Genomic DNA, 16,575 nt, shown 5'->3' on the forward strand with positions numbered 1-16,575 from the left:
TCTCTGCCATTCACAGCCCACAAGTTTGGTGTTCTATGTTGTACAAGTTTTGAAACACAGATTCATGCATTCAAGCTTGAGGAAGTATTCATCAACAAAAAATAATGCAGAGGATGCTTAGGTCTAGCAAAATGAAATAACTAGGTACCTAAATTAAAAGTGTTCCCTAAAAGCCTTTATAATTTCAGGAAATAAGAAATGTGTGAGGCTAGATGCTTCAGTTAGTAATATCTCAACTATGAAAATAGAAACAAAGACTACAAATATCTAAAAGAAATGCAGTAAAATAAAATAAGAGAAGTAAAGTGTGTGTGTGTGGGTGTCAAGAAGAATGCATAAGAAGCATTTAATCAACTTAGGCATAAGGATGAAGCAGTGCTATGCATGTTAATATCCAATTAGAGGGTATCAGTCTCTGCTATGGGAATGAGCCAGTCAACATTATTCCCATAAGCTTCAGATTACAAGAATTTTGAAGTGAAAAGAGAATGAAAAAATCTGTTAATGCAAATGTTATCCTCATTATCTAAACATAAACACCAGGCTTGCATAGGGTTTCCTTCAAAAGGTGGATCTGAACACAAGGTAGTGCATTGAAATCCACAAAAACTGTGAGATCCATTCATGAACTTCTTTCCTAGTTGTTCAATGTCTTTCTGGCTGTTGTGTGTGCGTGTGTGTGTGACTGTATTATTAGTTCACATTGACCACAAAGGGGCATTCATGTTTCAGTGCCACACTTTTCATATTTATAACATACAGAAAATGCTGCACTTCAATGACCATTTATGATGAACATTAGTTAAAAATATTAAATAACAGCTTCATAAGTAAATTTAAGATGATTTTTACACTACTGTCATGATTCATATATGTAGATAATGATATTTTTCATTATGAGAGCTGATCACTCAAATAAAAAGGAAAAAAAAGATCACTTGCAAATGCAAAGTCGCAAACTTCCTGATATTGCAGTTCTGCAAATGTAAATAACTTGGAACCTTTCAGTACTACCACAGTAGATTAATTTGATTCTAGATACTTACCATTAGTTGATATCTTGTTACTCAACCATTACCACAATGTATCTATCACCTATTGTTAGTTAAGTGATGCAAGTACTGACTAACAATAGATGATCTCCATAAAAATTGGAAACTATTTGTAGTACTGAAGGGAAAATATATTAGAATTAAAAATCTAGAATAGATTTCTAATCTCAATGTATTATCATAACATTTGACTTTTTGCTAAAACCAAGAGTAAGTTTGTGAGCAGGTTTGCAGGTTTGTGGAAATCCTTCTACAGATGCAAGGCAAAAACTTTGAATAAAAATTTGTTTCAAATGCAAATCTGGAGACAAAATGACACTTCTGCAATTTTGTAATTTGTAATTTGCATTTTGCAGAAGTGATTATGAATGTGACCAGTTCTGCTTATTTCACTGATATCAGATATTCTTAATCATGAGAAGAATGCCCCTTTTTGTATTTACTTCCACCACCAGACATACTAATGCTTACTTACACAGATAGTTACAATGACAAAAGATATTCAAGAAATGTGTTGTATATGCACTACCTATTGGAATCAAAGGACATGAGAAGCTGTACTGACTAGTTTTGTGTCTCACAATGTAACACCCCGGTGACATGCATGTTGGTAATGCTTGGGAGACAACACTGTACTGGATCAACACGGCTCAAAGCATGGCCACAGCTCCATAAAAGTAACATTTTCCTTGGTAATTTTTACTTTTTTAAATCCATCATATCAGGATGCTTTAATGATTCTGTCATGTATAGTGCATATTTCAACTGCAAGCTTAAATAAATCTAACGAGTGATCATTCCTTAGAAACTAATCATCATGGATGGCTGTAAAATACTGATCAACCTAATTTCAAGCTTAAGCTTATTTATAGACTTTCATTCCATCCAGAACATTAAACATGCCAAACACAGATCATTTTAAGACTTATTAAGCTTCCCAGAAGCTTCTTATATTGTTATCTACTGTGCATCTACAAGCAAAAATGCAGTAAATATATGCCTTAATATGAACAAATCAGGCATCATAGGAACAAACACAAATTCAGGAGAGGGACAGAACACAGATGCCAACTTCTGCATGTTATCTTTTGTAGCATGACGCAAACTGGCCCGTGTTGCACCAACCTGCCTTACAGCTAAATACAGTGAGAAAACCCCTCACTGCTTCATTCCTCATGTGCAAGTGTGTCAGGTGTCTGAGAAATAGAATGTATTAAAACCAGGCTGGAATGGTACCCACCTATCCAGAATTGCTCCAATGTAACGTCCGTCAGTGAAAGTCATGAGAGCAGGGCCGTCCCAGGGCTCCATGGCACAGGCTGACCATCGGTAGAAGTCCTTCTTCTCTGGGTGCATCAGCTCATCATTCTGCCAAGCCTCAGGGACCATAGTCATGATGGCCTGGAGAGAATATGGTGTTGAGGAACTGCAATGCATTACATGGTTAATAATGTTCACCAATATCAGTGTTATACATGATGTACTTCGATTCCTTCAGCAACCTTCACACATGGGAACATCACTCCACAATAATTAATTCACGCACCGCCTGTATCTGACCGTGTACTCTTGTCTTGGCAGTAAACAAGTTGATCCCATGACATTCTTGACCATGATTCTGTCTTACATTAACCATAACTTGTCTAACATCACCTGCAGTTCACAGTTCGGAACTTCTATGTGGCCAAGAGAGGGTTAAGCTTTTATGAGCTTCAACGTGCTCCAGAGAGGGTTAAGAAGCATGGCGAATTGCGACTTGCGAGAGGATTCAGCCATGCCTTTCACCGGTGTATCAAGAGTATGCCCATCAATTGGTCATATATGTCAGTCACTTACCCTGATATCGCAGTCCAAGCGATAATTAAGAGAGGGGATATCCAGTGAAGTAATACAGTAGCAAAACACACATTTCAGCATACAGTGAGTGGTACATTCGCTTCATTGAACCTGACACGTATGACAGCCGTGTTTGCACTTGGCGCACCTAACACTGAACTGAAAGTCTGAAACATTTTCTACGGGAACAATTTTTATTCCCTTATACCTTTTCCTTATAGGTCAGAGCTCCTACATAAACACCCCTAGACTATAAGAGAGGCATATATTATATTTCTAAAAGTGTGAAAGTATCTATCACCTATGACAAGGCGATGGTATGAACACGGGCACGGCGTTAGTGAAGGCCGAAAGGTCCCTCAGAGACTCCCTCTTGTCACATACCACAGTCAAACTTTTCCTCAAGCCAGTACCATGCCACACTTATTTCCACTATGCTATGCCTCTTTATTTACGATCCTATTTGATCTGATCTACTAAAAACTTATCAGGCATTAAGTTTTGCAAGGATTGTCAGTATAAAATGACTAAAGATTGAGAGAAACCTTGGAGCGTATGGGTGATTGAGATGTGTTGCTCAGCGACCGGTAATAATTTTCTCATCTAATTCTGATATATTAGTACTATATTAGTTTTTTATTTCATAACCATATAATACCACATGACTGATGGCATTACCAACGTCGTGAAGAACGTGTTTGGCACTTTATCAGTAATTGTGGCAGGAGACGCATCAAGTTAACGAAAAAACAAAAACATAAAAACAAAAACAGATAGCATAATGAATTTATAAAACACCACTGACCTCAGGCAGGGAGCGGCCGCCAGCCATCACCAGAAACTCGAGGCAGCAGTCCACGGCACCGGAGTCAGAGAGGTTGGGCTCCACAACGGGGTACAGTTTGCTCAGGTCACTCCCGAACTCCTTGCTCTTCATCACGCCCTCTCTGGCCTTCATAAAGTTCACATTCCCTCGCAGAGTGTTGATCTCACCGTTATGGGCCATTATCCTGGGCAGAGGCAAATATTACAAGTCTTTACGAGTATTAAGTATTTCAAGTTACATAAATTACGGTTGATAATGCATCTCTATATCTCTATTACAGGACTACCTTTAATAGCAGCTACGAAAAATCAACATAGATTGCAACGAAAACCATGAATACTTTACCTGAGAGGGTGTGCGCGCTCCCAGGAGGGGAAGGTGTTGGTGGAGAACCTCGTGTGGACCAGCGCCATGTAGGTTGCGAAATCGGGATTCTGAAATTGTGAAGGGTTTTCTTTATCTTATACTATATACTTGCAACAGTGTATCCTCAGTCCATGACATTTTCTGGCAGCTGACTGACTGGACCCTAATCGTGGCAGCCAACAAACATCAGCGTATGTACAGAACTAAAATATATAACAAAGACCAACCAAGAACTGTGACAAACTTGCAGGTAACCATTAATAACTCACATGCAGGTCAAGGAAGTAGGTCCACAGCTGGTCTGATGTGAGCTGTCCCTTGTAGACGATGGTTGTGGTGGAGAGCGAGCAGATGTAGAACCTGGCGCCAGGGCGCATTATGTTGTGGGTGGCTTGCTTCCTCGCCATCCAGACCTGCGTGGGTGGCAAAGGGAAGGTGAAACGATGTATGTACAGTACATGGGTTTACAAAGCTAATAGAAGAATATGTGAAGATATATACGAATTTACAAAAGGTAAATATCAATATATACGTAATGTTACATGAACTTACAGAAGGCGAAAGTGAGGAAAAACATGCATATGAATTTACAAGGCAGAAGTGAAATGTGAAATTATGATACGGAATCAAACAGAATGACCAAAGCTAACTTAATACGCCATAAAAATGAAAAATGGTTCGCAAGAAAGACAAAAGGTACCCGTTGTCTTCAGGAATGACTACTGCAGCTAATACTCATTTGTTGTACTTCAGAGGAAAGGAGCCCTAAGTCGTTCTTACTTGACAAGGACTATTCTATCTCCTTTTAACAGCTCTCGACATAAATTATGATGTACTTCAGAAATTTAAGTTAGACAAAAAAATGAAGATTAAGAAGAAGAAGAAGAAAAGAAGAAGAAGAAGAAGAAGAAGAAGAAGAAGAAGAAGAAGAAGAAGAAGAAGAAATGAAACAACAGAGCATCGTCCCCCTACTACTCTGAGGCAGCAATTAAAGAGTGTTTGATCCTCCTACACTCTCCCTTCATACGAATAGCAGAGAATAAAAGTCCGAGATACCTGTCTGCCAGTCTATCACCTATCTATCCATCTATTCATCTACCTATCTGTCTAGATCGACGCGTCTATGTCTATCTATCCATCACATGAAAAGCTGCATCGTAACAACCAGTGGAGCTCCCGTCTATCATCTTTCTAATCTGTTACAGGAAACTAAAGACTGTCTAGACTAGAGGGATCGAGTTACGGACATTAAGATACAGCTGATCAAAATTCATCGAAGGTTCACGTAGTTTAAAAGGTTGGTTAAGAATTTCCCGACCTATAATACCAACAGCAGCACCTTCACGTAAGTACAGTATCGGTGTCGGCTTAGATTTTCAAATCACGCCCTCTTCCATTCTTCTCTCTCTCCCTCCGTCATTCAGTGGTCCTCATCTCCAGTTCCCTCATTCTCCTCCTCGCCTCCCCATTGGCTAACAGAGGATGACGTCAAAAGGGTAAGGCGCAGGAGGGCGCTATTGATTGGCAGTGGCAGCCGTGACGTCAATGGGAGAGGCACGGTTCCAAGCATTAGGATTGGTCAAAAGCCCGCCACACAAGTTAAAGCTATCCGGTCAGAGGGTTAGCTCCCATTCAAGGAAAGGAGACGATGACCTAGTTACAGTGAGTGCAAAATTCATTTCATAAATAAGCCAAAACAATGCCAACGAGGGCCAGGCAAACATACACTTGCTGATCCAACACGAGGTTTTCTCTCGCGGAAGTAAAAGCCACAACGCGAGTTTGTCTTGAACAATATGAACACCCTGAACTTGTTAATGAAAACTGCTCGCGAAGGGCACATAACAAGTGGCATTACTGAGTTTCCAAGAAAACTTCATAACTTTTGTTTCCTTCCAAGAACATAACCAACTCGCTAACGAGAAATTATTATTTGAATCTGCATTACACGGCATTATTCCACATCCACACTGCGGCGAACGGTGAATAAGACTGTTTTGATAACGTTATAATACGACGTTAAAAGACTGTTCTGACGACGTTATAAAACTGTTCTGAAGATTTGACTCCTGTAGATACTAAACCAAAGAATCTGCCAGTAAAAGTTTATCATGCCTTGAAGTTCTTAAGTTCCCGAAAAACCTGACAAGAACTTTCAGGGATATTCAAAGCAAATCGAATGCAATTTACACATCTTCGCGGGGAAGGAATCCTCATCGCAATTCAAGTGTGGGGAAGACACGTGATAATTGTTGTCATAGGGGGAGAGTAATGCAAAGTTTTACTGAAAGCGGTGGGATATTATTTTGGCAGAATATAACATAGAGTCTCCGACATCTGTATTGTTTAGCTCCTGGTCCGGCTCATAATGTATACACAGAGCAGTCTGAAAATACAAGACCTTGACATAATTTTGCTCTGACATTCAAACATAATCTCGTGACATTCGGGAAGTCACCATGAAAAACAGGAACCTAACTATGATGTTTCAAGCATGGGCACATTTTACGCAAGCCAACAGAGGACTTTTGGCAGCTGCTCGAGTCTCCGGACCATCACATGACGAGCGCCTCCAACTGGCTCACGTCAGTCTCAGCAAGCGTGGGATTAATAATGGCACATAATGACAAAAATATCTAGGGGAAAATTATTGTTGATTAACACAATTAAGACTAAAGCGGTAATTCAACCATCATTATAATAATTTTTCGTAAGTTTTGGTTCGATGGCAGTGCGCGCGAATGGAAAATTATCAAATGAAAATGAATAAATATCTTATCTTTTGTTATTTGGGTTATGAATATCATTATACTGTTTTCATTCCTTGTTATTCACAGGCCATAAATTCCTATCCTTTCAGTCAAAGAAATGCGCTATTAATGTAAAAAGAAAAAAAAATTACAAATAAAAAGCAGGTCAAGTCATAGCCATGGAAACAAGATAAACACTCCTGAGTTTACCATCACCAGATCTCCAGTAAACATTCAATATACACACAAGAGTTTAGCAACCTATCACCAAAAAAAATTATAATGTACGAGAGTGGCAATCATGAGCAGCCTCCTGTAATGTGGGTATTGTCATGTGAAGGACAGGCGACGTGTGGTTGTCAGGGATTGCGGTGTCAACGTTATTATTGAGACGTATCCAGAGTATTTTGTTGTTGCATGAAGGGGGGCAATGCGCTGACGTTAATCTTGTGGAAAAATGGAGGAAAACGTAATGTAAACTTATAGCGCAGACTTTAATTGTGTCGAATAAAGTTCAACATATCTTTTTAGCTATATTTTTAGTCATCGCTTTATGTGTACCGCATAATATATTTTCTCTATTTAGTGTTTCAAGAAAAGAGTTTTGTCTGTTACCACTCTAGTCTTCCATTTCCTTCAATATATCTGCCTTCTCAGTGGCGAGATATTATAGGGAGCTTTATTGCATCTCGCCTGACGCAGATTATGACTCATTATGACGTATATCAAGAGTCAACGGACGGTGCGAAACTAGTGAAGGATTTGAGACAGGAATTTATCTCCGGACATCTTCTGGTGCCCGTCTGCCGGCTGGCCGCCTCATCAGCTTGTTGTGGCTGATGACTTAATGACACCCCTTGAACCACTCGCCTCCACTTTCTTTGAATTGACCTTGAAAACCTCGCTGACGTCGTGCTTGAGTGCTGAGTGCTGGTGAGTGATTATAATAGACGCCCACCCAGTAATGGCATGCTGTTTTGTGCAAATTACTGAAATATGTTCCGTTTATGGTGATGTCTTTCCTTCAGTCTCATCTTCGTCCGGCACTGGTATGCATACTGTGTCGTGGTGATCATGTATAAGGGTGAAGGTTATGGTGGTGGTGGTAATGATGATGATGACGATGATAACAATAATGACAGCCATGATCTTGATGATTGTAATGTTATTTTAACGAAAACAAAACGATGATGAAGTAAGATGATGACAAAGATGAATGGATGAAAATTAGGATGATTAGAATTGGGATGAAAAATAACGGAGAAAAAAATTAGGGTGAAGAAGAATATTAAGATGAAGAATATTTAAATGAAGAAAATTAGGATGACGAAGAAAACCAGAATGAAAAAGAAAATGATAATGGTCAAAGCACGTCTCCTTACCTTTTTCCTGAAGGTGGCGTCATCGTACTCGTCAGCGGCGGCCACAAAAACTTGCCTCATGAAGGGCTCCGTGCCGCGCGCCACTTCGCCGATCTGGGTGGTGTCGGTGGGAACAGTGCGCCACTGCAGCACCTGCGGGAACACCACACACTGCGTCAGTAGGGAACACACCTCTGCACAGCACTTTAAGTAACTTCATTCCCACACCACCACGACCCACGCTCTTATTCTTTCCTACTTAACGAGCAGACTAGTTTATATCTACTATATTCTGAAACACTTCCCCGCCTCACCTCCACTAAGTTCAAAGGCTCTACTTAAAGTTGCTCGAGTTATAATTATTATGATTCTAGTGACAGACTGAAAGAATTTCCATTATTAGCATAGGAAATACTCACAAGAATCCTACTAATTATCTCTAAGGTCCTTGAAAATAGTCGTAGTGAAAAGTTATGTGTTTCAGAATAAAAGCCTATAGTAACTTAGTAATTTCACTCCCCAGACCACAACCTGCAACCGGTTAAGAGGTACGATAGATTACTGGAGTACATGGATCGAAAATAAGAATGTACTGGCCAACTTCACCAATGAATGAAATTAAATAAAACTTACATTGATAAAAAAAAAAATAAAGGAAAGAAGAAGAAAAAGAAGAAAAAGAAGAAGAAGAAGAAGAAGAAGAAGAAGAAGAAGAAGAAGAAGAAGAAGAAGAAGAAGAAGAAGAAGACGAAGAAGAATATACATACATCAACCAGATAAAAGATACAGGAGTATTACAATACATCGAAGACTGTAAACTATGTTACGGCAATTACAATAGACAATAAATAAATACCTAAAAAGTAAAAAAAAAAAAAAAGAAATAAAAATATAACTCTAACACATGTACGTTGAAACACCGGAACAAAGAGAATACATATGGAAAAAAAGAGAAAGAAAACGTAAATACTAACCACTGACCCACGAGCTGCCTCCAGTAATACTTTCCGTCAATAATGATTTGATTTTGCACGTCTTTTTACATTCACTGCCTAACGAGCATTAACAAACACCGGGGGAAGGGAGGGAGACTGAAAAAGAAACCACCATTCAAAGCCACCCCGCGACACTAATGATGCCAAACACTCCTGCACCTCCAACATACACAGGCAACACTCTCTCCTTCAACACAATGATTACTGTATACATATAAGCGACATGCACATCCCCTACTCACTGCCGCAGAAATACAACGTAAATACATGCCAGCATATACGAACATGGCTCCACATTTTCAGAACAGTACAGAGAGTGCCACAAAAATACGCGTTAATACACACGAACACTGCATTCTCACTACAGGCAGCAGCACACTCCATCATTACTCCCACATTCTCACCACTGAACACAAAACACATTGCTACAAAAAGGAGGAAAAAAAAAAAAAAAAAAAAAAAAAAAAGAAAAATGCATGAAAACACATATATGACCAATACTTCAATTTCCTGCGCTCAAAACAGTACTGAATGCCCCAGAAATACATATGAAATACACGCAAAATACAATGAGGGCTCCGCACGAAATTACTAGGGCCGCTGGAAGGTCATATCGCAATATCTTCTTTGTCGTAAGAGTCTGAAAATTTCCTTCCATCCTGGGCACGGAGAAAAGCCGCTGCCAAGAGCTCCTCCAGGGATCAAGAGGAGAGAGAGAGGACTAGAGAGAGAGAGAGAGAGAGAGAGAGAGAGAGAGAGAGAGAGAGAGAGAGAGAGAGAGAGAGAGAGAGAGAGAGAGAGAGAGAGAGAGTGTGTGTGTGTGTGTGTGTGTGTGTGTGTGTGTGTGTGTGTGTGTGTGTGTGTGTGTGGGTGGGTGTGTGTGTGTGTGTGCTTGCTTGCTTTATCTATTCATTTTTAAGACTGAGTTCGTTGTGTTCTTGTGTTGTGTTCTTGTGCTGTGCTGTGTGTGTGTGTCTGTGTGTGTGTGTGTGTGTGTGTGTGTGTGTGTGTGTGATTCAACTACGTATTCTTAAAAAAAAATAATAATAATTACACATCTAGCGATAAAGGCAAAGGTAAAATGAATGTAGGAGTCGTACTTAAAAATACTGGAAATAATGTTGCATGAGTGGGAATGCCGAGAATATTGGATACAGATGGCGGTGGCGGTGGCGGTGGCGGTGACAGTGACAATGGTGGTGGTGGTGATGGTAGTGGTGGTGGTGGTGGTGGTGGTCTCTTCGTAATGAGATCATGTGTCCCTTGAAATTGACCATAGTAATTACATAACAAGGTACCGGAAGGAGAGGGAGGCTGAGAACAATGCCGTGAGAAAGAGGAGATCGGAACCACAGGAAGGGGCTGAGTTGAAGGTGCCGAGTATACGTGGGGAACTGTACACGGCAAACTAGATGGCATATATGGAGGGAGCTTTGCGTTTGAGCGTTGGAACAAGTTAATAGTCATCCAATAACAAAGGAATATTCGATAGCAGAAATGGTGTGCCTCTATTTACTTACAATTCCTTTTATCATTTTTTTCTTTTGTTTGTGTCTATACTTCTCTAACTTTATTATTTTTTATTGATCTCTTAGTTATTCTTTATTCTCTAGGTTATTTTGTCATTACGCTGGTGATACAAATTAAATGTTGACTTGAATATTAACTGCCAAATTCACTCGTATGTCAGTAACACGCTTGCTTCCCCTCTCTCTCTCTCTCTCTCTCTCTCTCTCTCTCTCTCTCTCTCTCTCTCTCTCTCTCTCTCTCTCGTTATTTTCTGATAGGGACACGTCTGTCTGTCAATCAAGTGAAAAAAAATCAATTACTTCTTACAATTTTACCACTGAGATTGATGGCAGCTGGTCTGAGCGGCAGGTAACCTCGCTACCTTACCTTCCTGCGTGCCCACCTAATCCACCTGACTACCTTATCTATCTGCCTGCCTGTTTCCTCGTCCACTTTAACTCAAATTATTACGTTATTTAGTGCATGGACCGTTTTTTGGCAGTGGTGGTAGTGGTGGTAGCTGCAGTCTAGTGAGATCTGACGCAAACCAAGGGTATTTACACCCCATGTTTAACTACCTCTCCCACCGCACGCTATAATCATGATAATCTTACGGTCTTGCACGCTACTTCCTCATACTACGACTACTACCATCACCACTGCCACCTACGCCACTGTTGCTGCGTAATTCCACCGCTAGCACGAACGCTCCACTCTCTTAACCTACTTTTATACTACTACTACTTCTACTACTACTGCTACTACTACCACCACCACCACCATTATACAATAAAGGGGACTAAAATAGCTCATAACGGGACTAGATTCAATTCCAATCATGTTTATCTCCTTCACTACCAACAAAACCACTGCCATTAGCTACCCCTCTCCTCTTTGTCCTCTCTTTGTCCCTCCTCATCGCTGACTGGCTGCTTTTTCTATGACTGCCCCAATACACTCCCACTGTTACCCTCCTCCACCCACGCTGCCATTAATCCCGTAGTCATTCACCCTCCTACCACCACCACCACCTCCACCACCATCAGTCCTACTTGAATGGCAGATGATGAATAATGAGAAACTGCATGTTCCCTGTGGTACGTACGTGAGAGAGAGAGAGAGAGAGAGAGAGAGAGAGAGAGAGAGAGAGAGAGAGAGAGAGAGAGAGAGAGAAATAATCAATATCTTCTCACTCCGAACTTCTACGTTGTACTTTTCAAGGTCATACTACTACTTATATTACTACTGCTACTACTACTACTACTACTACTACTGCTACTATTACTACTGCTATATCTACGAGAAGTCTAATAGAAAAGGTGGCGTCTTGGTCTCTCCTATCCCCACTGTTCCTTTCCCATGAATCAATGTTACTGTGACCTTGAGTAGCTGAGTTAAGGGGTAGTCGCGGTCCCATCTTCCCACTCTCCCTATGCCCCACTAGGACGACGACCTCCCTACGCTCACCCCTTCCCTTCGTGCCTCCCTCCACTCCGCCACTGCGACAAGGCCAGTGCGGACCTGAACTCTCCTCTGGACCAATGGGAAGGCTGCCAACGGACCCAACTCACCAGAATCCAATGAGAAAGCTTGCTGCCTCTGACGTCACGCACCCACCCACCAGCGAGCCAGCCAGCCACCCGCTCTCTCCCCTTGACAGAGAGAACGTGTGGCCGGAACAGACGATTTTGAAAGATGAGGTACCATGAACGTCAGTGCTCCCTCATGTGGGCGACCAATAAAGGGAAGTCAGTTCGTCTTTCTCCCTTGCCATCACGTGTTTAATTTCGACACGCCACCTGCCTGAGTTGAGTGTTGCAGGTGTCTAATATTACCAAGGTTTGTTGTAGTGCCGCCACGGAATGCAACTGGGCCACGGCGCGACGTAATGGTGCGGTTATCGGCTGACTTGGTTCTTATTGTTATGGTGATGCAAATGGTGTATACGTGTGTTCATTGTGGATTTTTTTTCTTTAGTTTTGTTAGCTTTGGTTTGGTTTCTGTTTTCTCTATGTTGTTTTGTTGGTGTTTTTGTCATCGTTGTTGTCTTCTTTGTTGCTTCTTTTCTTTGTCTTCGTCTTACATATTTTGATGATTCTCTTCCTCCTCCTCCTCCTCCTCCTCCTCCTCTTTTTCGTCTTCATACATCAAAATATTTTTCTAAATGGTATTGTCATCATTGTCATTGTCTTCCCTCTTCCTCCTCCTCCTCCTCCTCTCTCTCTCTCTCTCTCTCTCTCTCTCTCTCTCTCTCTCTCTCTCTCTCTTCTAATCCTCTTCCATGAAATTATATTACATCCCTAAATGTGCGGGTTATATTAAATACCACCCTTCAGAAAGACGTGTTATCAAAAGCAAGGGGTATTTCTAGGAGATGAATTTCTGCAATATCTAAATTTGAAGGGCAGGCGTGATAAATATGTACAGTGCGTTATCTTTCGAAAAATTCTTTAGCATCTTTCTCTAACTCCGAGTAATTGACGATAAACCGATTAACGTGTGTGTAATTCACTGTTTGATGTGGTGCAGTCTCTGACTAGACAGCCAGACGTTACCCTACGGAACGAGCTCAGAGCTCATTATTTCCGATCTTGGGATAGGCCTGAGACCAGGCACACACCACACACCGGGACAACAAGGTCACAACTCCTCGATTTACATCCCGTACCTACTCACTGCTAGGTGAACAGGGGCTACACGTCAAAGGAGACACCCAAATATCTCCACCCATCCGGGGAATCGAACCCCGGTCATCTGGCTTGTGAAGCCAGCGCTCTAACCACTGAGCTACCGGGCCGTGTGTGTGTGTGTGTGTGTGTGTGTGTGTGTGTGTGTGTGTGTGTGTGTGTGTGTGTGATGTGTGTGTGTTAGAATAGATTGTGACACATCGATATTTTTTTTTTTAAACTAAGCACTGTTTCTATTTCCACCAAGGTCAACCCAACTCCCCCTCAACACAGACACACGCGCGCGCGCACACACACACACACACACACACACACACACACACACACACACACACACACACATACGAGAGGGAAAGGGAAGGGGACACAAAAGCAACACGGCTATTAACGGGAAAGACGAGAAGGAAAGCAAAAGGAGGCGAACAAGCGGGTATACAATGGGAGACGAAAATATCCTGGGGTGGTGGGAGGCTTGGGCGGGATTAGCACAGGACGGGGGACTCATCTCGGCTTGACGGTTCCAGAAATAGCTAAAACGGCGTATTGGAAACCTGGCTAGAGAGAGAGAGAGAGAGAGAGAGAGAGAGAGAGAGAGAGAGAGAGAGAGAGAGAGAGAGAGAGAGAGAGAGAGAGAGAGAGAGAGCATCAACCTTCTCGATCTCCTTAGCTTCATTCATCTCCTCATCCTCCGCCACTACCACGTCCTCGAACTCCTCCTCCTTCTCCTTCTCTTCCTCCTCCTTCTCCTCATCCTCGTCCTTCTCTTCCTCCTCCTCCTCCTCCTCCTCCTCCTCCTCCTCCTCCTCCTCCTCCTCTTCCTAGCCGCCTCATTACCTTCAAGAGGCATCAGTGAAGCTCGTCCTGCACTTCAGTGACGTCACAGCAAATACGTTTCGTTCCTCAAGCTTCAGAATTCGATGCGATGAAGTGTTTTCCATTTTCGCGGAGGACGCGAGAAAAACAATGAGAAATTAAAAGCGAGGGAACCCCGATAGTTACTAAAATGAAAACCAGGAACAAAGTCAAACGGAAGAATTTAACGATATTGTAATAAAGCGCAGTAATTTCATCATTCTTAAGAAATCGGGGTAACAAGAGGAGAGGAAAGATATATCACGAAATAATGGCCAGAAAATGGAGGGGATATAATTTTCGTGAAGAGTAAGAGGAGAAGAAAAGAAAAGAATAAGGTAAGTATATCACAAAACAATGGCAGAATGATACAATACAGACTTTTACCACACGAAAATGAAAGAAAAGATGCAGTTGTCGTGAAGAATAAGATGAGGACAAGAGAAAAGATGAGAAGATAACTTGTCGACCACGCAAATAAAAATAAATATGGCAGAAAGGAAATAGTGTAATTCTACCTACCGTGAAGCAAATACTAATAAAAAGACTAATGAATAAATAAATAAATAAACACGTAGTGAGATTAGAAAAGAAAAAAAATGAAAAAAAACTCTGAACAGAATACAGAATAATGCTAATAAAAGCCAAACCAGAAACAGACGAACAAAAAGTATAGAACACTTCAAAATACAAGAATAATGTAAATGAGTTATATGAAACGAGACACAACATTCTCGTGTCCGCCTGACGTGACAGAGAACTCGTATTTTAACATTTTAAGCTGACAGGATGCCAGGCTCGGGAGTGAAATACAGAAGTGATAAACGGGAGATAGAGGGTCCACAAGTTTTCCCCCGAGCGATCAGTGGGTGGGCGGTACTTGGCTCACACCGCGGCAATGATCCGGAAAAAATCACACCAGACCCAGACCCAGACCCAGACGCACATCAATACCCAGACCAAGACCCACAGATCTAATCACACCCCGAGCCACGAAAGTCTGCCAGCGTTTTCTGTTCCTTTTAACTTTGACTTTCTCCGTAATTTCGTGGAGTTCTGTTCGTTTTTCCTTTGTTTTATTTTTCTGTGGAATCTTGTGTTCAGTTTTCTTTAATTTCCAGTGGATTTTCTTTGGTGGAATTTCTATTTTTTGTTTGATTCTATGGAGTTCGGTTTCATTTTGTTCAGTTTTGTGAAGTTTAGTATAATTTTTTTTTTTTTCAGAGTTATGTGTCTTTCTTGTGCGATTTTATGGGATTTTGTTAGTTTTGGTATGGTTTTGTGGAGTTCTGTTCCCGTTCTTTCAGTAAGTCTTCCGTGGCATTTGTGTCAATGACCGTGTTTTTTTTTTTTTTTTTTTTCCGTGTGTGTGTGTTATTTTCATCATTCATTCTATCCTCCTCCTTTTATTTGTATGTTTTTCTTTGGTTCTTTTATCAGATATGTACATGTATTTCCTATTTTTTTTTATTTCCTTTCCTCACGCATGTGTTTGCATCACTCTCACATTTCTTTTTTTCCATCTTTCCGTGTGCGTGAGTTATCTTCATTATTCATTCTATCATCCTTCTTTTGCTTGCATGTTTTCCTTTGGTTCTTCTCATCAGGTATGTCCACATATATCTTTTTTTTTTTTTTTTCTCACGCATGTGTTTGTGTCATCACTTTTTTTATTTTTCCTTTTGCAGCTGAGTGTTTTCCACCTTTTTACATTCTTTTACGTATTTTCTTTACCGGGTCACGTCTCTCAATATTCAAATTACTTTTCCGAATACTCGTCGCATCTATTTTCTGTCACTTTTCTCTCCTCCTTTTTACTATTTTTTTTTTTACAACGTTACGTGAATGCCTTGCTGTCTTTCTCCTCTCCTCATTCTAGTAGCAGGAAGACACTATTGCTCTCTCCAGCTTGACTTCCCAGAGCTCCACAATTCACTGAAAACCAATCCACCTAAGTATTTCTCCTCTTCCTGCGTGTTTGAAAAGTGAAATACGTGGCTGGTTTGCTTCTAAAAACGATGACGTCACTACCTTTTTAATATTCTGATAACAGGGAGTCGAAATGATTTTTACAACGCTATACAAGATGAAAGACTCGTACTTCGTTAGTTTTACGTGTGTGTGTGTCTGTGTGTGTGTGTGTGTGTGTGTGTGTGTGTGTGTGTGTGTGTGTGTGTGTGTGTGTGTGTGTCACTTCAGTTAATTAAATATCTTTGTATTCTCCATGTTTTCTATCTCCCTCACAATATTAGATACCTAACATTATTAACATTTACTTTTCTTATAATTTTCTCGTATTTTTCTCTTGTACTACCTACCTTAACAGTAATATTTGCCATTT

At 40.9% G+C, this 16,575-nt stretch overlaps 1 protein-coding gene across 1 annotated transcript in view; it reads right to left on the bottom strand.

Annotated features, from left to right (window-relative positions):
• LOC123520672 (glutamate synthase [NADH], amyloplastic-like) overlaps positions 1-16,575 on the bottom strand; it is a 120,752-nt gene that overhangs the window by 22,835 nt on the left and 81,342 nt on the right. Inside the window, 5 exon segments of the mRNA XM_045283182.1 lie at positions 2,293-2,453; positions 3,694-3,898; positions 4,060-4,148; positions 4,350-4,493; positions 8,213-8,344. Of these exon segments, the coding sequence (XP_045139117.1) occupies positions 2,293-2,453; positions 3,694-3,898; positions 4,060-4,148; positions 4,350-4,493; positions 8,213-8,344 (731 nt within the window).

Source organism: Portunus trituberculatus, chromosome 47, assembly GCF_017591435.1.
Source record: "Portunus trituberculatus isolate SZX2019 chromosome 47, ASM1759143v1, whole genome shotgun sequence".
Lineage (NCBI taxonomy): Eukaryota > Metazoa > Arthropoda > Malacostraca > Decapoda > Portunidae > Portunus > Portunus trituberculatus.